At 40.1% G+C, this 23,445-nt stretch overlaps 1 protein-coding gene across 1 annotated transcript in view; it reads left to right on the plus strand.

The window, feature by feature from the left end:
• Positions 1-3,034: 3,034 nt before the first annotated feature.
• Positions 3,035-23,445, plus strand: part of PDZRN4 (PDZ domain containing ring finger 4) — a 342,630-nt gene continuing 322,219 nt past the window's right edge. The window contains exons 1-3 of the mRNA XM_036252177.1: positions 3,035-3,685; positions 6,009-6,095; positions 7,953-8,060. Coding sequence (XP_036108070.1) covers positions 3,035-3,685; positions 6,009-6,095; positions 7,953-8,060 — 846 coding nt within the window. The remainder of the gene's footprint in view (positions 3,686-6,008; positions 6,096-7,952; positions 8,061-23,445) is intronic.

A 23,445-nucleotide genomic window follows, 5' to 3' on the forward strand; every position in this document is an offset into this window, starting at 1 on the left:
TACTGGCTGGCCATACCCACTCTTATTACTGCTCTAGAAATTGGCCCCCAAAATATAGCAAGTAAATTCTTTACCTGTTTTCATGAATATATAATCCCTGATAGTGGATTGAAGCAAAAATTCATTCCTAAACTGAAAATACCTAACCTAACACTTATTACTTTAAAATATTTTGACTTCAGCCATGGTCCTAAGCTTGGAGATGAAAGAAGTATATTTATTGTCTTCCCATTATATCTCAGTTGGCAAAACATATTCTCAGGCTCAGTCTAAATGGAAGGTTATGCGAAAGGTAATAGTTCCTGGTCTCGGCCACAGTCAGCAGGACAGCTGGAAAGTGACCTTTCCCAACAAGAAGAAAGACAGTGGCTTGCCTTTCAGCTCTTCCCCCAACATTGCTTTTGAGCCTGCAGCTTTCACTAACCAGGAATTTGTAATAGATAATTCTGATCAGTGAAGACATAAGGATACACCCAAGCTAATGATGCAAGGTGCTGATTTTTCTCATTTGCCAAAAGCTTTGTAAATGTTACTGGATCTGTTTTGCTGAAATAGTTTTGCATAACTTAAACTTATTTCAAGTGCTTTCTGTGTTTACCTAGTTACTTCAATCTAATTGGGCTCCAGATTCTTAGCTCACCCAAGCTCTTCTGAGATGTTGCAATTTTCCTAATATACAGAATAATCTGATAGTCTGGAAAATAGAATCAGACTATTTAGCTCAATTGATGTCACAGATTAATTATGCTACAATATCTTCATATGGCTTAGGTGTGTCTATTTCCTTAGTGTTCGACTCATAATGTTTTTGTCCTGGTAATTAACTCCCTTGGAAGCACTTGAGCTTGCATTTTCTCATGTAAAAGATTCTCCTCAGCTCCGTTTTGGCCTACTTCGTTACTTGGCTTCACTTCGCATGTTCTCATTTTTGAATTTGTTATTCTCTGTGGACAAGGTTTTTGACATCCATCTTCTCTTCAACAATCAAAATGTTATTCATCCTGGAATTACTCATACCATAATCTACTCACGACCCTACTTTTGCTACAGGAAATATGTGGGTTGACCAAACTCATCATATAACCATTGTTGAATTTTTTTAACTGCAGCTCTCATTTTCCTAATATCTCAGTTGAACATTTTCAGATTGCATCTATTCTCTCTTTCTTTTTAAAAAATGTTCTCGCTGCTGTTGTGTTTAGTGTGAAATAAATGTCAAGCCCTAGCTACAAAGTCCTAGCCATAAGTCATAGCTTTTTTCTGTAACTAAAAAACAAAACAAAACAAAACATGGAATAGAATCCTCTGGCCCAGATTATGTGAATAAATTCTATAATATTTTCCTTTTTATGGTCTATGCAATTCACAAGTATATGTTCATGCTGTTAATGTTCAATGATTTCTTATTTATTTGGAAATTATTATTTGTTTACTTCATGAAAGGCCAAAGGGAAGGGGGACATTTAGACATTGTGGCAAATGTTACTTGATCGTACATCTATATGTACAGAATGTGGAATATAGCATCTTATTTTGAAACAAATTTGAAAGCGTATCAAATATCTGGCCAGCCACTCCAAGATCTCCACTGCTATTGAACTGCTCTAATAAAATCTCATCTTTCAAACAGAAAGAAGGCTCAGAAGGTTCTTATTAGCCTCTATTATTAATTGTTGCTAATTCTTCCCTTAGCTTCAAGGACTTAAGTGGCAAAGACTGGAGCCTTGTTTGTGTGTTTCAACTGATAGCTTCTCCTGCTATACAAAAGTACACAGCTTTCTGGGAACAATGCTCAGCTAGCAATGAGAAATCATCAATGATTAATTTAGGGAGCCCATCCCAGGCTTGTGGAAAATAGCTTCAGGATAGGGGCAGGAAGTGTCATGTATACAGGTGATAGGGTTGCTTTGTATTTCTAAGTTTCAGAAGATGGTGAAGGACGGTGGGGAAGGAGGGCTTGGAGGCACCAAGAGCTGCTTGTTTTCCCGTAAGGCCTGGCATGCTACACACTTTGAAGAGTCAAACTGGGGAGGAGGCAGTCTAGGCGTAAAATGTATATTCAGGGTAAGTAGAGGGAAGCAACTATTAAGATTTTATTTGTTATCTCATAGCTTTCTTTCACAATCCGTCCCTTTAAGTCGCCTTCCTGGGTGCCCCGATGATTGCATTCCCTTCGGGGTGGCAAATGCCTGTGCAAGTAGAAAATGCATGGCGTGGTGATTGCACCTGGAGTTGGACTGCTCAGCAACAGAATCCAAGCCTCCTCACTTGGTAGGAGGTCTTGAATGGAGGTTCAAGTTCTTCCTAAGAGAGAGGTTTCCTAAGGCAAGCACCTGGCCTTTCCCACATCGTTGCTGGCAGTCATCATCCTGCCTCACGACATGCACCTGATTTCTGGATCATGCTTTGAGAAGACCGCCTCAGTAGATACCTCAGAGCGATTTTCCTAAGGTGGCAGACACACTTAATTGCTGGTTTTGTAATTGGCTAATTTGAAAGAACAAAAGTGCATTTAATTCAAACACATTTGTTGAAGATCGACTTGATACGGAGCGATGCGGATTCAATGGAAAACCTCGTGGACCAAGATCCTGCTTTCCTGGAGCTTATATTTAGGTGGAATTAAAAGTTATTTATCAACATGCGCGCCGAGCCCGTTACCAGCTCTGCTGCAAGACTGCTTGAAGTTCACTGTGCAAAGTGGAGCACAGTTTTTCCAAGGGCTATTGTAAGCTGGCCTCAGCTCTCCGCGAACAAAATTTGAAAGAATATAAATTGCAGAGCAGCGGGGGGTGGGGGGGGGGCGCATCACTAGAGTTGGCGTCTATTAGCATCAATACGGCGGAGCTAGGGGACTTAGCTGGAGCCTGAAAACTTCAAGCCAAACAAACTCTGAGACTACAAACCCCCATCCTTCGCCTCCTCCCTTCGGAGCAACTAGGGCCGCTGTGGGAGTGCGGTCCCAGGGGTACCCCGGGGCGACAAGGAGGGTCGGAAAAAGTGGACTCCGCGCCCCCCTCCCCCCATCCCTGCCATGGGCTTTGCCCTGGAGCGCTTCGCCGAAGCCGTGGACCCGGATTTCGAGTGCAAGCTGTGCGGCCAGGTGCTGGAGGAGCCCCTGTGCACGCCGTGCGGGCACGTCTTCTGTGCCAGCTGCCTGCTGCCCTGGGCAGCGCGGCGGCGCCGGTGCCCGCTGCAGTGCCAGCCCTTGGCGCCTGGCGAGCTGTACCGGGTGCTGCCTCTGCGCAGCCTCATCCACAAGCTGCGCATCCAGTGTGACTACCGCGCCCGCGGCTGCGGCCGCTCGGTCCGGTTGCACGAGCTGGCAGCGCACGTCGAGAGTTGTGACTTCGGCCCTGCCCGCCACCGCCGCTGGGGCTGCGTCTCGGGGCCGGTCGGCCGCTGCGGCGGGGACGTGCCCGCGCGGGGGGGCTGCGGAGCGGCGCCTGGGGCCGCCCGGGGCGGGGGCGCTAGCGGGGGGCTGCCGGGCGGCTGCTGCGGGAGCGGGCGGGGGCCCGGGCCTCGAGTCCTCGCCTGGAGGCGACGCGAGAAGGCGCTGCTGGCGCAGCTCTGGGCGCTGCAGGGCGAGGTGCAGCTCACGGCCCGCAGGTACCAGGAGAAGTTCACCCAGCACATGGCTCACGTCCGCAACTTCGCCAGGGACCTGGGCGGAGGCCACGGCCCGGTAAGCTCGGAGGGACAGGGCACCGGGGAAAGATCGACTGGGGTGGAAAGAGGAACAGTTCTTCCTGTACTTCCGTGGAAGGTGATACCCTTCCTTATCACGCAGTAGGAGGCACCCTCTCTCCCTGACCTTATTATATTATGATTTAAATTTCGAATGTGTTAGTATTGCAGTTAACTAGGATTGCCCCCTTTCTACTTATATTAGGATTGGAAAGAGTTAAACAGTTTCAATTCCAACTTCTCCACGAAGAAGGAGGAATGAAGAAAACTCGTTTTCTCACCCAGAAGCCTTGCTCCCCATCTTTCAGCCTCCTGCCCTTACCCCCTTCTGCCTACATTTTGTACCTTTGGCCTATACCTGAAGCCAGAGGAAGAAATCCAGGAAGCAGGGACCCCTCGGACCCCGAACCCCTCTCCCGCTGCACCAGCATCCCTGCGGCCTGGTCAGTCCCACACCTTTGGCTCTGAATGACTTAGTTTCCCTGTCAGACTCTCCATGTCAGCCACCTTCTGCTTAATACAGGGACTGTCTGGGATGTGAGGAACTAGAGTTAAGAGATGAGATTTTCTTAGACCTGCAGAGTTCTTTTCATTACCCTGACCTTCCCTAAATAACCCTTACCTGCCTTCTTGTTTCATGATTGGTGGAGCGTGTGTGTGTGTGTGTGTGTGTGTGAGAGAGAGAGAGAGAGAGAGAGAGAGAGAGAGAGAGAGAGAGAGAGAGAGAGAGAGAGAGAGACTGGGCACCAAGTCTGAGAGCAGCCACATCCATCTGCGGTCAGAGGAGCCCAGGGCAGCGGCTGTTTCCCTTCTTTGTCGAAGCTGCTGGCCCCGCACTGTGCTTGGGACTGCCCGCTTTTAGACCGAATAAACAAGCCTCTTTGCAGCAGCCCTTGTGAAGAGGCTTGTTTATAAAGCTGTTACTTCTCTTCTGGAGGACTTCTGCACAGTGTTTGACATTGTTGGTCGCTGCCATGGTGAGCAGGGATTTAGCAGAACTTGCTCTCCATTCATGGAGCGATTTTCATTCTTCAGCGTCCTGGGGAGGAGCAACCCAGGATGATTCCCATTTGGGACTGCCTCCAACTCGGGCATGGACTTAAGACGCTTCTGCCTTGAACCTGAAAAAGAAAATTAAAATGTGAGGGGCTAAACTGTTTCTACTCTGATAAACGGAAGCACACTGCTTATTAAAAGACTGGATGCTACCTATGATTCTTTCTCTATCCTATTTATGTCCAGGTAAATTTACAAAACGGGAAGAGCCAGAGAGAAGCACAGAAATATGCTCTGTGGTGCCAGTTCAGGTTGCTGGGTCTTAGGGAAGCAGTGGTTGATGGAAAGGAGTACTAGCTAGAATTATATGACAGAGAAGTCCATTCAACAAGTGAAGTTGTGGTTCTTAGAAGTGAGGAAAAACTGTCTGATTTGCAGGTTTAATTATTAGAAGGCTTCTCTGTGCTGCTTAGAAATGTTTTCCCACTACCAGTAGGGGCTGCTGTGTGCACTGCCTGAGAAAAGGGGGTGATGATGGTAGCAGTGGTAATGATGCTTATGAAGTTTATCATTCATGAGTAGTTACCAAATATATAACAACTAGGATAGTAAATAATATCCATAACCATAAATAAAACTCATCTAGTCTGGCACAGTTTCATCTTATTTTTAAATTGGTCTTTACTAAAAAACAGGTTGTAGATATGATTCCTACGTGTTTGCTCTTATTTAGCCATCAGGAAAGAAGTAGTACTTTACTTAGCTAAAATCCTGTTTTTTAAATCCTTCAGGAGTTACACAGAACCCAGTAAGAATACTATTTAATATTAGGATTACTGTAACCTTTCAGATCCTGCATGACAAGAGTAATCCAAATATTACAGTCGAAAGAAAGTTATAAATAGTTCACTATTCCTTAAGACTTTCCAAAGTGAAATTTTTACATAGAACAATTCTCATAACCTTAGACAATTTTATTTCACTCCTCTGTAATAAAGGGAAAGAATAATAAACCAGAATTCTCTTTTCAATTACATTGAAGTCAGAATTAGATGATGACTGCATTAGGATAAAAAGCTGCATGTGTAAAAATGCAATGCCATTTAGTTGAAAATAGTTATTTTTCTCACATGCAGTTGTTCCCTTCAAACACATACCTTAAAGTAAATTTAGGAAGAAATCAGCCTTCTCTCAAATTCAGCCATCCTTAATTATAAATTTTTCCCCTTTTCAAATGTTATTTACAGTAAAGAAAAAAGCTTTATTCTAGCATTTTAAAAAAATATTTTTTTACCTAGTTTGTTATATTATCCCCTTTCTTTCAGGATGGAGACCATAAGCCATTCACCATTGTATTAGAAAGAGAAAATGACACTTTGGGATTCAATATTATAGGAGGTCGACCAAATCAGGTAACCGAACTAGTTAATGCATAGCTCACTCTTTGCTTATAAAATGTTTAAAAAACATAGCTTTCATTTGTGGATTTTGAATAAGAAAAACACATGGTTTGATCTTTAAAATTATGCTTGTGATTAAATAGTTTCCTTAATATAAATATTCCAGTACATACCTATATGTTTTTTGAGAAAAACAAAATAAAACAGCCAAAAACTTGTTTCTCTTTACTACTTAAAAAAATAGAATTCATTTCATGTGTTGTCCACAGTATATTGCCCCATTGTCAAATTTCTTAAATATATCAATTTCACAATAATTTGTATAGCAATTTCTATTTAATAATATTAGGCAAGTATAAAACTTCTATTTACTAGGTTAAAATAGTCAGTTTCCAGATGCTTACACAGACCAGGCAGTATATAATACATGTTGAATGAATGAATGAATGAACAATTAAAATAAGTTTTGAAATAAGGGATATTGTTTTCATAATTACATAGGAAATGCCATGTTATAGGATGAGAGGAGATTTGAAATATTGTTGGCTTCCCAAATCAAGTCCTTTATTTAGTTGAATGAATAATACTTTCTACATTGATGCCAATTGTTTTCAAAATGCATGAGTCATAAACTTATACCATATTCTGTACTGTAGTTGCAAAGTTCTATTACATCCTTTAAATACTACATCAACTTAATCTATACCATAACCAGAAAAAGGTGGTGAAACTATAAAAAATCATGTTCTTTAATTTTCCCAATAAACTGCCACGACATTTTTGCATCCTGTATTACAGATGTGGTCCAAGGAAACTGTCTTAGATTGTTAGCCATATGCTCTGTTTAGGCCAGGACGGCAATGACATATTTCCTCTTTATGTTTAGCCTTTCAAAAACCTTGCAACTCACGACTGCTTTGCTTCTGCTTCTAGAACAGCCCCCATTTATTATGGAAAAAGTAGACGTCTTTTCATCATATCATTTTTGTTTCATTTTCCCCTAAGGGATATTTTTATAAACGCTAGTTAGGTGTTTGACATTTAGATGACATTGCCATTTTTTAGACCCTCTTGAAATTCATGTTAAGGAAGCCTAATTAAGGAGAAATAATTTTACTTAACCTGCCATGAAATAAAATGACATTTAAAATTATATGATGTATTATAAGATATTGGACATTTTCCCTAAATAAGTTTTTCATTGTAATTGGTTTCCTGGAACGAACTGGCTAAACGTCCTACTTGTACCCTATTGGTTATATGTTTGAGGTTTACCTAATCATTAGGCCCATTACACCTGGAAATGTGTAGATAAGCTTTGAATGGGTTCTCTTGCAGTTTAGTGTTGACCTTTAGTGATTTCGCACTTGAGCAAGCTTTCAGTCTTCCCTGTGTCTAGAAACAGTCAGAGCTGTATTTCCAAATCTGTCGCATCATGAGGCTAAATGATATTTTCTAAACTGTGACCACATCTCAAACCAATTATATAATGAGGCTGGATATGCTTTTTGTTTTCTTTAACTTATAACCCTTTTAAATTGCACCCTCTCTTTAGAAGTTAGATGTTTTATAAATCATATTGAGGAGCCTGTTGATACCGCCCTTTCCCCATAGCTCCTTATGTATACTCAAAAACATGCAGTAAATAGATAATCTGGTCAGAGATGCTGGACTCGTTCATTAAAGCTGTCATCTTGATTAATGACTGTTTGGTGTTAAGTAAGTTAAAATTCCATGTCAAATCCCCAGCTAAGAAAGAGGGCTGCATGTTAAGGAGGATTGGCAGTGAGACATTTACTAAATTGTCCTTGATCCAACTTAAAAACCTGTTTACTGCTTTCTTACTGTGACTGGTCATATTTTTTATAGGATAATCAAGAAGAAATATCAACAGAAGGAATTTATGTTTCAAAAATTTTGGAAAATGGACCTGCTGACAGAGCAGATGGCCTGGAGATTCATGACAAAATCGTTGAGGTAAGACAATAATGGAACACAAATAGGATTCATGGCAGAAATATTTGGACACTTTACATTTCCAAACTTACTGTTTACCTTGGTGTGGTACTTATTAGAATGTATATTTAACTAGAGTATATAGTGTATGTCTCTCTGTATCAATTGTTAGATATTGGGATAAAATAATAAATCACCTGAAATTTCTAAATGTGTCAGTGAATAGCTCTGTTTTAATAATTGTCTCTCCCCAATAACTATGAAGGTAATTGTATGATAATTAAGGGATTAATTTCTTATAACATTTCAAGAAAAGGATGATAATATCTGCTGAAGGACATTTTTGATGAGGAAATGTTACTATTTTAAAATTTGAGATTAATATGTTATATGTAGAGTTTGAAATTATATAATATCTTTTACTATTTTTTAGTTTAATATGGTTATCTTCTTCATGTCTTTTTTACATAAAAAAAAAGCAGCTTTTTTTTTTTTTTTTTTTTCTTATTGCAAAAACCTGGTAGGAACACTTCATTTTCTCTAGTGTATATTGTGGCTGTTTTGTTGTATTTGGGATGTGCAAAGTAAATACTCTGAAGGTAGTGAAATTTGGACTAGATAATGTAATTTTGAATTACACTGCCATTCATCACATCAGTGCTTTTGGAATTTTAACTGATTGAGATAGTATTATTTAGTGTTACTGAAAATTATTAGGGTACTTTTGTCAGTGGGGTTATTTCCAATGTATTAGTAAAGACATTAGTAGAAATTTGGAAGATGTATTTGATGCCACCATTCTTTTGGGAAATGTCTGTTTATTCTAGATCATATAATCACTAGTGCTATCTTTCTGAATGTTTATGTAAACTTATCTTGACGGAGACCGTTTTTCTTTATTAAACTCTGGTTAAGGTTTTAGATCTTCATTCATCATTTGTTGGTTTAAAAAGTTGAATTTTGAATAAATTGACCTAGGATAGGGGTAAACAGTGTAGAAGAGCCAATCATTTACTGTTTTGTTAAAAAAAAAAAAAAAAAAAAAAAGAACATATAACATTTAGAGCTTAGCTGACTAGGCACTTTGCAGAGAAAGAAGAGATGCTTTGGCTGAAAAACTGTGGTTTTATCTGAAGAGGCCTCTGGTAGCAGGATTTTCTCCTTCCAGTTGTATAGCTAAGAAAGGACAGACCTACTTTCACTGACACTAACCAGGTTGTCTTGACAGTTTTCCTAGTTGGAGACGTTTGTATGCTACAGTGTCTAATGTTAGAATTATTCCAGTTCTGCTTTTACTTGTGCAGTATAATTTAAGGGGCAACATAATTTAAACAAAAAAATAATTCTTATTACTTTCTGCTCTATGTCCAAAGCTTTTTGGTTTTTCCAGTTAAATGAAAAAGGAATGCCTGCGTTTGATACTATTAGAAGGGCTGGTGGAACTGAATACATGTATTCAATTAGTACACATACACATACACAGGGTATACTACCAATATGCATATTTTTGTTATAGTTCTATAATAGATTTATGTGACCACATTTGCAGTTAAGAAATAAGTGAGATGATATGTATATTTCTGGAATGTTGTCTGTTAAATAACATGAAATATTTTGGAAGGAAAATTATTAGAAAAAAATCACTCATGTTTAGTTGTTCAGTGATGCCATCAGCTTTTGAAAGTAAATAGATACTTGTGTGACTTTGTTTAATATACATATACATATATGTGTACATTTATATATTTAAACAAGTAGCGTGTTTGTTCTTGTGCATATATGTGTGTAAAATAGCCCTCTATACCAATAAAAGTTAGAAATATTTGATGCTTTTCAGTTATTTTAGTTCATCTGCCATTGTGGTACCAGTAAACTTTATACATTTTATAGTAATGGGAAACTGATAAGAAATATATTGATTAATTTCAAATGTGCAGAGGTAGAAAAATAGATTTTGAAATACCTATTTTTTATTATTTTGTTTGCTAAACTAATTTAAATTTAAATGGCCATGCTGATTTAAACCAGGTGCAACAAATAAATTTGTTAGCAGTATAAAGTGCACCAATAGTTCATATATTATAAAACTACTCATATGACCTACCTGCCACAGTCTGACACATTATTAAGTGCTTTGAATTCAGTGATTTATGGCTGAAATTTTAAAAATTGTCTGTTTTTTTAATATTTTAAAATAATTTTTCTTTATTGATTTTAGAGAGAGAGAAAAGGAAAGGGAGAGACAGGAAGAGAATGGGAGAGGAAGGAAAGCATCAATGAGAGAGAACATCAATTGGCCACTTCCTGCATGCCCCCCACTGGGGATCGGGCCCACAACCTGAGCATGTGCCCTGGGCGGGAATCGAACTGGCGACCTCTTGGTGCATGGGCCAACCTCAACCACTGAGCCACACCAGCTGGGCGACAGTTTATTTTTTACTTACAGTCAAGATGTGCTAAAGATATTTTGGCAAGTTAGTTGCTTAAAGCACACATTACAACAGGTTATGAATTTTTCTTATAAAATAAAAAATAATTTAAATCATTCAGTTGAGAAAGTAGACATGTTAAAGATTTGGTTCTATTGATTAAAGAGATTTTACTAATTCTAATAAAAGTAATAAGTATAATAATTTTGCCAACGTCTAACAGCTCCCCCCAAAATATTTTTAACCTGCATTCCACTGAAGCTGATAAAATAAATTCAGGAATCAAAAAAATCACAGTCATGAGATAAATCTATGTCATATTTTTTCACATAATACAAGGCAAGTTTAGTTTTGGAATCAGTTCCATGAGAAACCATGTTTACCAGTTTCTAGATACTTTCACATCTACATTTGTTAAAATAGTTATGTGTGTAGGTTCAGAAAAGAAATCAGGTGTGATATTTGAGTTGCACCATTAAGCACCAAAGTATCTTGGGGACAGAAAAGGTGTAGGTTGCTAGACACTGATAAAGAAAGGGAGGGAGCAAGGGACTTGGACATCAGGACTTGTCATTAGCCCGGATTACCCAGGGAGAGGGAAAACAATAAAGGGGAAGTTCCTCTGCTGGGCACATGCCCCTTAGAAGCCAGGAAGGTGGCCATGGAGAGGAGGCTTGGATTGGATAAGTACACAGAACCCTGGGAGATCTAGGAAATGGATTGGTTAGGCGAGGGCCCAGCACAAGCCTGCAAAGGACTGGAATTGACTGGTTATTTGGAAAAAGTGCCTGGTCCTTCCCAAGCCAGGAATTATATAATCCAAGCTTGACGAAGCTCTTGTTCTCTCTCTCACCTGTGGGACAACACGCGTTCACAGGTTAGCATGCCGCCCTCGCTCCGGAACAGCCGCGCGGGCCTACCAGCTGCCTGCGGCCCAGTGGAGTGGGCTCCAAGCGCGGGCCTGGGCACAGCACCAAAGCGCAGCCAGGAACAGACTAAGCTAGCCAGATGGGGACAGAGACTAAACTGGACTAGGCTTTAGCATGGCACAGAGTTTCTGGACACTGGCCCTATTTCTGGGCCTGATGAAGACAAAGGCTGGACTTTTGCCACAGCAGGATGGAGCTGAGCCCAAGGGACAGCCTTTTGCGTTTGCTCCAGCTCCAGTAAACCGTACCACGACCCCACATCCTCCCATGTGTGGATCCTTCCAAACACTTCTCTCTGGACTCTGTGGAAGGACCCCATTTCCATTGGCAACATTGTTATTTCTGTGATGTAGGCAGGAGGCTGTGCAGTCATAACCCCAGAGTGGGTAAGTGAATAGAAGGGTGGATAGTCATTCATGGTCTTTGCTCACACTTTCTTCCCCTTGCCCCTCCCTCAGCTCCCAGCCAGCTGAGCGGTGTGACTGGAAAGTCACACTTCTCTCTGTTTCTGGAGACCGGGGAATGGGGGTGGAGGTCTGTGCAGTCTGGGAGAACAGTTTGGAGCAGAAAGCAGACTTTTTATTAGTGTATATATTAAAATCTCTTCTATTTATTGAAATCATGATGGAGCATACCACCCAAGGCATTTTTATTTCCTTTAGAAACAGTTCCCACATGGCACAACGTTTGGGTAGCACTTTCTAGAAAGTGCTGAGCTGAGTACTAGCGGAAAGAACTTAACAAATGCAATGTCTCAGTTTCTTCACTCTCCCACACTGCCAACTACACTTTTTTTTCCTGTAGTGTTTGATCTTCTGCATTTTATGTCACTACTCTGCACTGCTATAGTAAAAATCCTTGGTGGTTATCATGTTTATTTGCCTAAGGCTCTGCGCGGTTCCATTACAGCTGTTAACGCAGGCAGTGTAAGTGCAGGTCGGAGCTGAACACTGGGGAATGCTGTTGAAGCAGATCTACAATGTGCTGCGTCTGTATGTGCCTGATGGCACAGTGCACCTTACAAATACCTCCCAGAGCAGCATGCTGCTTTGTGTATGCATATAAAACATTTACAAGTTCTGTAGATCACTTGTAAATCTGGTGGGCCATTTGTTTTTTTGACAAATTGCTGTTTAATTCAAACACGTCACTGAACTCTTCAATGAAATATTATCATTCTGCATTTTAAAAGTGTATTTGAACTGTTCAAACAACATTGACGGATTGTCTGAAAGAATGAAGAAAGAACTAAAAGCAATCGTGTTAGTGCGAGTAAAGAATTACATTTTAATGAGATTTGTAATCATGATTAGATGGTACTTAGGTTGAATGTAATTTTAACATCATGATACAGTTATCATTATATAATTGTATATTTAATGTATCTTGAAAATTGCTGTGGTGTGGTGGGAAGAGCATGGATACTGAAATTGAGATCTGGCTAGAACTCCAGTTTTGCCTTTTGCAACTTGTGTGGTCTTGAGCAAGGCAGCTGTGCCTCGATTTCTGTGCCGTTCACAGTCCCTGTGTGCACAAAGCACCTGGCACAAGGCAGGTTCTCAGAACCCACCTCCGTGAACTTGCTGTCTCACTGAGCGTGCGCAAGTAGGTTGTTCTCCAGATCACAAAGACAATAGAGGGAGGGTATTTCCTTTCCTTGGAGAATCCAGGTCACTCTCCCAACTTTCAGTGATTCCCATTTCCATAGGCACCACCGTTTGGATGAGTAAACACAGGAAGTTTTAAGTTGTACAAGTTTCACATATTTATGTGGACAGTCAGATGCAGAAAGGGCTGTGGGAGAAAACTTTATACACTCATGATTTAATTCCGTTACTTAACAAGTATTTACCAATTTCCTGTAGGTGCCAGATGGCATAGTCTGTGTTATGAAGGAGCAATAAGACCCATTTCCTGCCCTCCAGTAACTCATATTGCAGCGGTTCTGTTTTCTGCCAAACAAGGCAAAGCGGGCTTTAGTGTGGAGCTGCTGCTTCAGTTCTTCCCAACATAAATGGGCATCACTGTCTTGTCTTGGTGGAAGTGAGTTTAATCTATTTTTAATAGATTAATCTGAGAAAATACACACACACACACACACGAATATTATTCAGCCATAAAAAGAATGAAATCTTGCCATTTGCAACAACATGAATTGACCTTGAGGGCATTATGTTAAGTGAAATAAGTCTGACAGACTCTAAGTTTAATCTATTTTTCAGTTCTCTAAGTAGTAGTACAATTCTTTTTGAGAAATCATGAATGGGGTTAGTGAAATAGTAGAATCTATGGATATAAGGCAGCATCGTAGTTTCAGGAAGGAGCACAGGATTTGAACTTGGGTCTTGAATATGTACTGGGTTATCTTGCAGCGTTTTCTGGACTTTTCTTATTTTCCATTTCTTGACCGTGACTACGAGGGCAACAATAGCTAGTTCCCAGATCTTTGAACTCGAGGATCATAGTGTTTTGCAGTGCATTGATTTTCCATTGTTAACAAATATAGTTTTATTTTAGCTTACCAAAGAGGCTGGAAAGGAGTTGGCACTGTTGAGCTTTAGTGTGTTAAGCACTGTTTTATCTGTTTTAAATTTATGAGAGGTGAAATTAAGTTTGATTTTTTTTTTTTTTGAGTACTAAGCTTCTGAGAAAGATGATGGGGCTCACGTCTGACTGCAGCGTGCATGCTGCATAACCAGCTGCCTGCGCTGCTCCTTCAGAAGGTCTCGCTGCGCTCCCCATTCTCTTCACTTTTCTGTGCTGCAAAATCACATCAGAGTGCTTATAACATTCTTCGATTTGTGTGAAGTTTAAATTAAGGTGTAACTGACATACGACATTATATTAGTTTCAAGTGTACAACATAATGAGTTGATGTTTGTATATATTGTGAAATGATCACCACATTGTCTGGTTGACGTCACCATATATAGTTACAGAAGTTGTTGGGTCCTGATGAGAAGTTTTTAAGATCTACGCTCTTAGCAACTTTCTAATACACAGTACAGTATTACTAACTATAGCTACCACACTGTACATTACAAGCCATGATTTATTTATTTTATACTGGACACTTGCACCTTTTGACTCCCTTCTCCCATTTCTCCCACCCCACCCCACAACCCCTGCCTCTGCCAACCACCAATCCATTCTCTGTATTTATGAGCTTGTTTTTTTTGTGTGTGATTTATTGTTTTGTTTTGTTTGATTCCACATTTAAATGAGATAATACAGTATTTTATTTCTCTGTCAGACTTATTTCACTTAACATAATGCCCTCAAGGTCCATTCATGTTGTTGCAAATGGTAAGATTTCATTTTTATGGCTGAATAATATTCTAGTGTGTGTGTGTGTGTGTGTGTGTGTGTGTATACACATACACATTTTCTTTATTCCTCTGTTGGTTATTTCATGTATTGGCTATTGTAAATAATGCAGCAGTGAACATAGGGGTGCATGTATCTTTTTCAGTTATTATTTTTGTTTTCTTTGGATAAATACCCAGAAGTGGAATTGTTAGATAATATGGTAGCTCTATTTTTAACTTTTAGAGGAATCTCCATACTGTTTACCATAGTCACTACACCAATTTATATTCTTACCAAAAGTTTGCAAGGGTTCAAGGGTTCCCTTTTCTCTACATCCTCTGCAGCATTTGTTATCTCTTGACTTTTTTAATAATTGCCATTCTAACAGGTGGGAAATGATATCTCATTTTGGTTTTGATTTGCATTTCCCTGATAGTGAATTTGCGTTTCTTTTCATGTACTTGTTGGCCATCTATATGTCTTCTTTGGAAAAGCATCTATTCAGATCTTCTGCCCATTTTTTAATCATTTTTTTTTTGTTTTGCTATTGAGTGCTATGAATTCTTTATATATTTTGAATATTAGTCCTTAATAAGATATATGGAGTGAAAATATTTTCTACCATTCAGTAGGTTGCCTATATGTTTTGATGTGCAGAAGCTTTTTAGTTTAATGTAGTCCCACTTGTATTGTGTTGCTTTTGGATGGCATGTTCTGCATATAACTATTAAGTCCACCTAGGCTAACTTGTTGTTGAAAGCAGATGTTTCCTTATTGATTTTCTGTCTGGATAATTTTTCCATTGATATAAGTGGGGTATTAAGTTCCCTGCTATTATTGTATTGCTGTTTATTTCTCCTTTTATGTCTATTAATATTTCTTTATATTTAGGTGCTTCTATGTTGGATGCATAAATATTTACAAATGTTATATCCTTATGTAGGATTGGCCACTTTATCATTATGTATTGCTTCAGCTTTCTTTTGGTTTACATTTGCAGGGAATATCTTTTTCCACTCCTTTATTTTCAGTCTGTGTGTGGCCTTTTGTCTGAAGTGAGTCTGTTGCTGGCAGTATATAGATGGGTCTTATTTTGTTTTTTAATCCATTCAGTCACTCCGTTTTTTTATTAGAGAATTTAGTATTTTTACATTTAAAGCTATTATTGATATATTTGCACTTATTAACAATTTTTAAATTGTTTTCTGGCTGTTTTGTAATTTGTTCATTTCTTTTTTTCTTGTTTTCTTCCATTGTGCTTTGCTATATCTTTATTTAGAGGTAAGTTTAGATTTCTTTCTCATCATCTTTTCTGTATTTAATATAAGTTTTGTTTTGTGGTTACCATGAGGCTTACTTGTAACAGCTTATATTTATAACAGTCTGTTTTGCATTTATAACAGCTTAAGTTTGATCACATTCTAAAACTCTTTTATTCTCCCCTGCACCATGTTTTATGTTTTTGATGTCACATTTTACATCTTATTTATTTATTTATTTATTTTATCCTCACCCGAGGATATTTTTCCATTTTTTGTACAGATAGAGTGGGAGGGAGAGAGAGGAAGGGAGAGAGAGAGAGAAACATCGACGTGAAGGGACACATCGAGTGGCTGCCACCCGCAGGACCAACCAGGGCCGGGGACAAACTGCAACCGAAGTACGTGCCCTTAGCGGGAACCGAACCAGGGTCTCTCCGGACTGCAGGCTCTAACCGCTGAGCCAAACTGGCCAGGGCTACATCTTATTTTTTTACCTTTAACTAATCCTTGTGGTTACAATGACTTTTACTATATTTGTCTTTAGACCTTCATACTATTTTTATAAGTGATTATCTTTTACTATGTATTTACCTTACTGGTGAGATTTATACGTTCATATGCTTCCTTATTACTAATCAGCACCCTTTCTTTTCAGCTTAAAGAAGTCCCTTTAACATTTCTTATAAGGCTGGCGTAGTGGCGATGAACTCTAAGTTTTTGCTTGTCTAGAAAACTCTATTTCTCCAATTCTGAATGATTTTGCCAGGTAGAGCATTCTTGGTTGGAAGTTTTTTCTTTCAGCACTTTGAACATATCATGTCACTGCCTTATGGACTATATGGTTTGTGCTGAAAAATCTGCTTATGGTTTTATGGGGGTTCCCTTAAACATAACACGTTGTTTTATGCTCTCTGCTCTTATAATTCTCTCTTTGTCTTTAACATTTGACATTGTAATTATAATGTGTCTTGGTGTAAGTCTCTTTGTCTCCATCATTTTTCGAATTTTCTGGGCTTCCTGGATCTGGGTTCTTGTTTCCTTCCCAGGTTAGGAAAGTTTTCAGCATTGTTTCTTCAAATAAACTTTCTACCCTTTTTCTTTTCTTTCTGGGACTTCTATAATGCAAATATTAGTTTGCATGATGTTGTCCCATAAGTCCCGTAAGCTATCTTCACTTTTTTTTCTTTAGGCTACTCTGAGTGAGTTCTACCATCTCTAAAAGTTCATTGATTCTGTCTTATGCTTCATCTAACATGTTGTTGAAACCCTCTGGAGTGGTTTTTTGTTGTTGTTTTGTTTTGTTTTCAGTTCAGTTATTATATTCTTCACCTTTTATATTCTTCAGCTCTATGATTTCTGTTCATTATCTTCTATTTTCTGTCTCTTTGTTGAAGTTCTCATTGAGGTCATTTATTCTTCTCCCAAGTTTTTTGAGCATCCTTATGACCATTACTTTAAACTCCTTATCAGGTAAATTACTTATCTCTGTTTCATTATGTTTTTTTGGTTTATTTGTTTGTTTTGTAATGAGGTTTTATATTGCTTTAAAAAAAATTTTTTTTATTGATTTTAGAGAGAGAGGAAGTGGGAGAGAAACATCGATGAAAGAGAACATTGATTGGCTGCCTACTGCATGCCCCCCACTGAGGATTTTGCCCACAACCTGGGTATGTACCCTGACCAGGTATTGAACCAGCGACCTCTTGATGCATAAACTGATGCTCAACCACTGAGCCACATCATCTGGGCTATCTTACTGTTTTATTTCAATCATAGTTCTTCCTTCCTTCCTTTTTTTTTTTTTTTCTTTTTTAGTGTGCACATGACTCTCTCTGTTGGTTTCTACACTTAGGTGAAACGGCCACTTCTCCCAGTCTTGAAGTGTTGACCTAGTGTCTGAGATGACATGTATCATTCAATCCTGCCCAAGCTCTTGGTTGTCTCTCAGGCATTTGTAACTGTCCAAGTGACCTGTTTTACTTTTACTTGACAGAGTGTGCCAAGACCTGTCAGTATCCCAGAGGTGGGGTGGAATCTCAGTCAGTACATAGATTCAAGCTGATTGGAAGTCAGATCTTCAGGTAGCAGCCTTTAAGGTGTGCAAATATTTGCAGTCCTGTGGGACAGCAGGTATAAGTCCTGCTGACCACCACAACCTGGTAATCTGGAGGTTTTCCATGGGTGGCTGTTGTGAAAATCCAGATGAGTGTATCAGTTCCTTTCTGGGAGATACTGGGGAGCTGTAGTGAAACAGAGGGAGAGCACAGAGATGGACTCTCTGGCTATGTTGCTGGAGAGCACTTCCATAACATCTAGGTGTGTTCCAAACCCGAGGCCTGCCCAGGCTGAAACTCCTGGACAAGCAAATGGGCCTCCTTCATAGAAAGGCTTGGCGGGATGAGGTGGGGGGCTTGTTTCAGCCAGCTCTCTGTGTAGTGCCCTGGGGGTGGTAGCCTGCCAAGAAATGTCTCTGGTTGTTACAGTCCCATGGAACCCAAAAACAAAAGCACCCTTGGCCACTAAAGACATCCCCCAGAAAGCAGTCACCCAAACAAGGGCACCAGAAGTAAAAATTGGGGTACCAGACACATCTAAGTGCTCCACTCTGAGAGATGCTGTGCCCTGGAGCACTGCAGAGGGAGTGCGTGAAGGTAGTGCCTGCACTCCAGTGTCTCAGAAAAGGTTTTGCACCAGCCCTTAGAGATGTGTTTAATGACAAGCCTGACCCTCAGGCTGCAGCTATGATGATGAGCTAATAAGCCTCTTTCACACAGGAAGGTTGAACTTCTGGATCTGTTGCCTCTTGCTGTTTCCTGGGGTAGTGGCTGTTTTAGAATTCTTCCTCCTCGTCTGGCTGGTGTGGCTCAGTGGTTGAGCATCACCATGCACCAACAGGTTGCTGGTTCGATTTCCGGTCAGAGCACATGCCCAGGTTACGGACCAAATCTGCAGTGGGGGGTGTGCAGGAGGCGGCCAAGTGATGTTCTCTCTCATCGATGTTTCTATCTCTTTCTTCCTCTCCCTCCCTCTCTTTCTAAAATCAATAAAAAATAAATAAATTTAAAAAAAAGAAAAGAAAAGAATTCTTTCTCTATTGGTCCCAGCCCTTTGGGACCTGGAGCATAAGCCCCTCAGGCCATTAGAACCAGGCTATGAACAGGTGGCCTCTGTCAGCAGCCACAAAAATCAGGGTACCAGACAAGGGTATGTTTCTTTTTGGAAGATGCTGGGTGAGCTGAAGCAAGGCAGAGGGAGAGTGCCAAGATTGTGTCCCCCAGCCTCTGCTCCCGAAGAGCCCTTCCTTGACCTCTAGAAGTATGCCAACGAGGAGGCCTGCCCCTCAGACCAAAGCTCCCGGACAAGCAGCCAGGCCTCTGTCTCAGGAAGACTAGGAGTATGTTTCATCCTGCTATCTGGGCAGCGCCCTGGGAGCGGCCGTCTGCTAAGACTATCTCTTGGATTGTTATGGTCCCGTGGGACCCAGGAACACAAGCCCGCCTGGCCTCCAGAGCCAAGCAGCAAGGGGCGTATCCTGCATAGCGGTTACAAAAACCAAGTCACCAGATGTAAAATTAGGGCACCAGATGTGTGTACAAGCTCCCCTCCAGGAGATACTGGTGCTTGGGAGGCAGAGAGAGAGAGTGCAAAGATGTCACCCTCTGGGGGGAAGAAAGGAAAAATGAAAAGGAAGAACAAAGGAAAAGAAAGGAAACAAAACAGAAGAGAAGAGAGAAAGATGGTATTCACCAGCTTCTACAAGGCAGAGGGAGAGTGTGGAGGATGCCACCCACCTGCTGAAGCGTAAGGATGGCACCGCTGGAGAGAGAAAGATGCTGCTGCCGGCGGCCGGCGCTGGTGAAGCAGAGAGAGCAGGAAGAAGGCACCTTAGCCTCCTTCCCTGGACGGTATCCCAGCAGCCAACACTTTAAAATTAGCAACTGTGTCTCTTTGCACGGCACTCTTCACAGAGCTGCTCTTGCGCTAGGACATGGGAGGGCGAGTCTGCACACGAGCCCTGTAGGAGCCTCTCCTGTTTGCCAGCCCTCCAGGCCTCGCCAGCATGGGCCACTTGGGTCCTCAAAGCCAGCGCGTAGGGGGCCAGTCTCTCAGGTGCCAGCCTTAATGACCGGGGTGCCCACAGTGTGATACAAACCCCTTGCTGCTCAGGGAGAAGATCCGGGGTTTGAGTTCCCGATTGTAAGTCACTGTACCAGGGATGGGGTTTATGGCAGAAATACGTCTCCGCCTTTCCTACCCACTTCTCTGTGGTTCCCCTTTCACTGGCCTCATGGGACGGGGTCTCTCAGCCATTTTTAGTTTCTTGGGTTTTTTCCAGAGGAAACTGTTTTATATGTAAGTGTAGATCTGGTGTGTCTGTGGGAGGAGGTGAGTTGAGGATCTTTCTTCCTACGTGGACTTCTTGGAGTGGAACCTCCCTGTAACATTACTGATATTTATTTTTCAATGAGCTCCGAGCTGATTTGAGGGAAAATGTCAGAATAGGCTGAATCTTCTGTCCTCTGTCCCCCTCTGTCCTTCCAGCTCACAGCCATCGGCAGCTGCTTTCTCATTTTCTTGTTTGTCTGCAGCACTGGTCTTTCGGAAAGAATGGCTTTAAAGTCACATACAAATAGATATTTGAGTAATAAGTTTGCCCCACTCTGGATATCTGAACTTTAACTGCAGATAATGGCTTCATGATTCTCAAGTTCTTATCATTTTCACCTTGACCAGCACAGTGGCTTCTGGAGAGAACTTTCTCTTCACCCAGTCTCAACCATTTGCACCTCAACTTGCCTACTGCTGTCAGGGTTGGCCCCCCCACCCCCCTTTTGCTTAAGGTCATTCATTAGTGTTACCTTGTCAATAGAATAACATCTAAACTTATTAAAGAAGCAAAAATGGACCTTCTAAACCTTTACTCTTTTTCTTTTATAATTTTCCCTTTCAGACGCTCAACTGTAGTAACATGAAACTCCTCCCCTTTCTTATCTTTATGCTTCTCTGCCTTTATTCCTCCTCCTCTTTACCTGGAGTTCTCAGCCCACTCCTAGTCCGCTCTGGAGCGGGCAAGTTTCCTGAGAAGCCCTCCACTCCCTGAAGCCCTTCAGATCCACCAAGGGGAATTATTCTCTTATCTCTGTTGCCAGTAGATTTTATCTCTCACTTTCATTGCACTTTTCATATGGTATGCTGTGTATTTATTCTTTGATGTTCTTCTCCCCCCCATAAACGTATAGGTTTCTTAAAAGTGGTTTAGAATTTTATTGAACATCATAGCTCCAGCACACTTCCTACTGTTAGCATTGTGTCTGGCAAATACCGGTATTTTGCTAATTTTCTTTGATGGAATAAGTGAATGCGTAGACTTTGAGCTCAAAATTTTAGGCATTATGGTGGAAATACAAGGGTTTTGCAGGTGCCAGGTAGGCAGTTCTTGAAGGTTATCCCTGTTACATCCTGTTCATTCTCTCTGCACCTTTATCACAAGGGAAGACCTACTGTTTAAGTTTCAAAATCTCCCTGATCTAGTGATATAGATTGAAACAATTGTATTTCTCTGCACTGTTTCTTCTAGCCAGTAAATGAGAAAGAACCCAAGTCTACAATATGATGTTTCAAATTCTGTTTGTGTAAATTCTTGAATTAGATCTGAAGACATGTGTGCTTGCCTTCACCCTGATGCATAGTTTTTGTTATTGAACTTGAACACTGGTAAAGCTGACTGGATTCACATGCTTGCCTGCAAAGCAGATTTGTAGAAAATGCCACTGGACCGAACATGGAATTGAACAAAAACATGATTAACCACAGAGGAATGGAAAAGATGAAAGATGTTTTCAGTGGTTCCAAGTTTTGTAAATGGTTTGGTGAAAAGACAGAGTTAAAAGCTTCCTAGAGCACCAAGGAGTGCCCAGGGAAACTCTTTGAAGTTTTTTTGCTGAGAGCTGCTTGGAATAATTAACAGTAGCCCCAGCTGTGAGGCTTTCTGAGGAAGCTTAAGGAAAAACTCACTAAGCTTGCTGCTTGGAACTTTTACAGCAAGTTTAAGAAGGTTGTTCTTTTGGAGAATACATGCTGTTATATTCCTAGTAGATATAGTGTGTTTTACAGACAGAAATAAAAACGTCCTTATTCTTTTCTTCCACTCCCTTGTGGAAGCATCACAAAGGAGGAAAGGGCAGCTGAAAGGTGGGTGGACTTGGTGCCCACTCCTCTCAGTATTGTGGCCACAGCACAGGCCATTGGCTTTATGGACAGTCCCTTTCAGCTTCAATCTTTTTTAGCAGGTAACAGGGTCCTTAAGAAGAAGCTTATCAGTTTTTTTATTTTATTTTTTTAATCAGCATCTGCAGTGACTCATAACTATCTTCAAGTGAAAAATGCCACAAAGAATAAACATCCATTATATTGTTTAAAGTATTTTAAACAATTTTATATTTTACAGGTATGGGAATACATCTTCAATTTATAATATCAGATGAGCAATTGACCGTGCTGCTCACTTTATAGGGAAATAGTTATTTTTTATAATATAGTTAGGATAAAAGTTAGCACCGAATAGCTAGAAAAATATATAATATTAAAATAAATTGTATCGCATTGTTATGTAAAATTAGGTAATTTGATATTTTAGCCACATAATGTTTCATATGGAAGTAAAGCAAGCAATAAATTTGCCTTATAAAATTATAATTAGAAAAGAAATCATTAGTTAATAAAAATGTTAGTCATATAAAACAATCTATTTTCTACTTTTTCTATAAGTTTGACTTTTTTCTGTTTCTTATATAAGTGATATAAGATTTTTTTGTCTTTTTTTGTCTTTTTGTGTGTCTTTGTCTTGTATTTGTCTTTGTCACACTTATTTCACTTAGCATAATGCCCTTGAGGTTCTTCCATGTTGTCTCAGATTACAGAATTTTTCTTTTTCATGGCTGAATAATATTCTATCATATGTATGTATCACATCTTCTTTATTCATTGATGGACATTTAGATTGTTTCTGTATCTTGGCTATTGGCAATAGTGCTGCAGTGAACATAGGAGTACAGATATCCCTTTGATATCCTGTTTTCATTGGATATACACCAAGAAGTGGGGTCTCTGAATCATATATATGGTAGTTCTATTTTTAATTTTTTTAGGAACTTTCATATTTCTCATAATGGCTAAACCAATTTACAGTCCCACCAATCGCACACAAGGGTTCTGTTTTCTCCACATTCTCACCAGCATTTGTTATCTCTTGTCTTTTTGGTGATAGTCATTCTACCAGGTGTGAAGTGATATCTCATCCTGGTTTTGATTTGATTTCTCTGATGATTAATGATGTTGGGTCTATGCCCTTAACCATCACCTCATACTACCTATTATTAAGAGTGATGTATAGATGATTCTAGGTAGATAATGCATGATCAGTTAAAGTCAGGTTGTGGTGAAATTAAAAGAAGGTATTTTATGTTTGGCTAAGGAG

This window comes from Molossus molossus, unplaced genomic scaffold, assembly GCF_014108415.1.
Source record: "Molossus molossus isolate mMolMol1 unplaced genomic scaffold, mMolMol1.p scaffold_m16_p_10, whole genome shotgun sequence".
In the NCBI taxonomy this organism is placed as follows: Eukaryota; Metazoa; Chordata; class Mammalia; order Chiroptera; family Molossidae; genus Molossus; species Molossus molossus.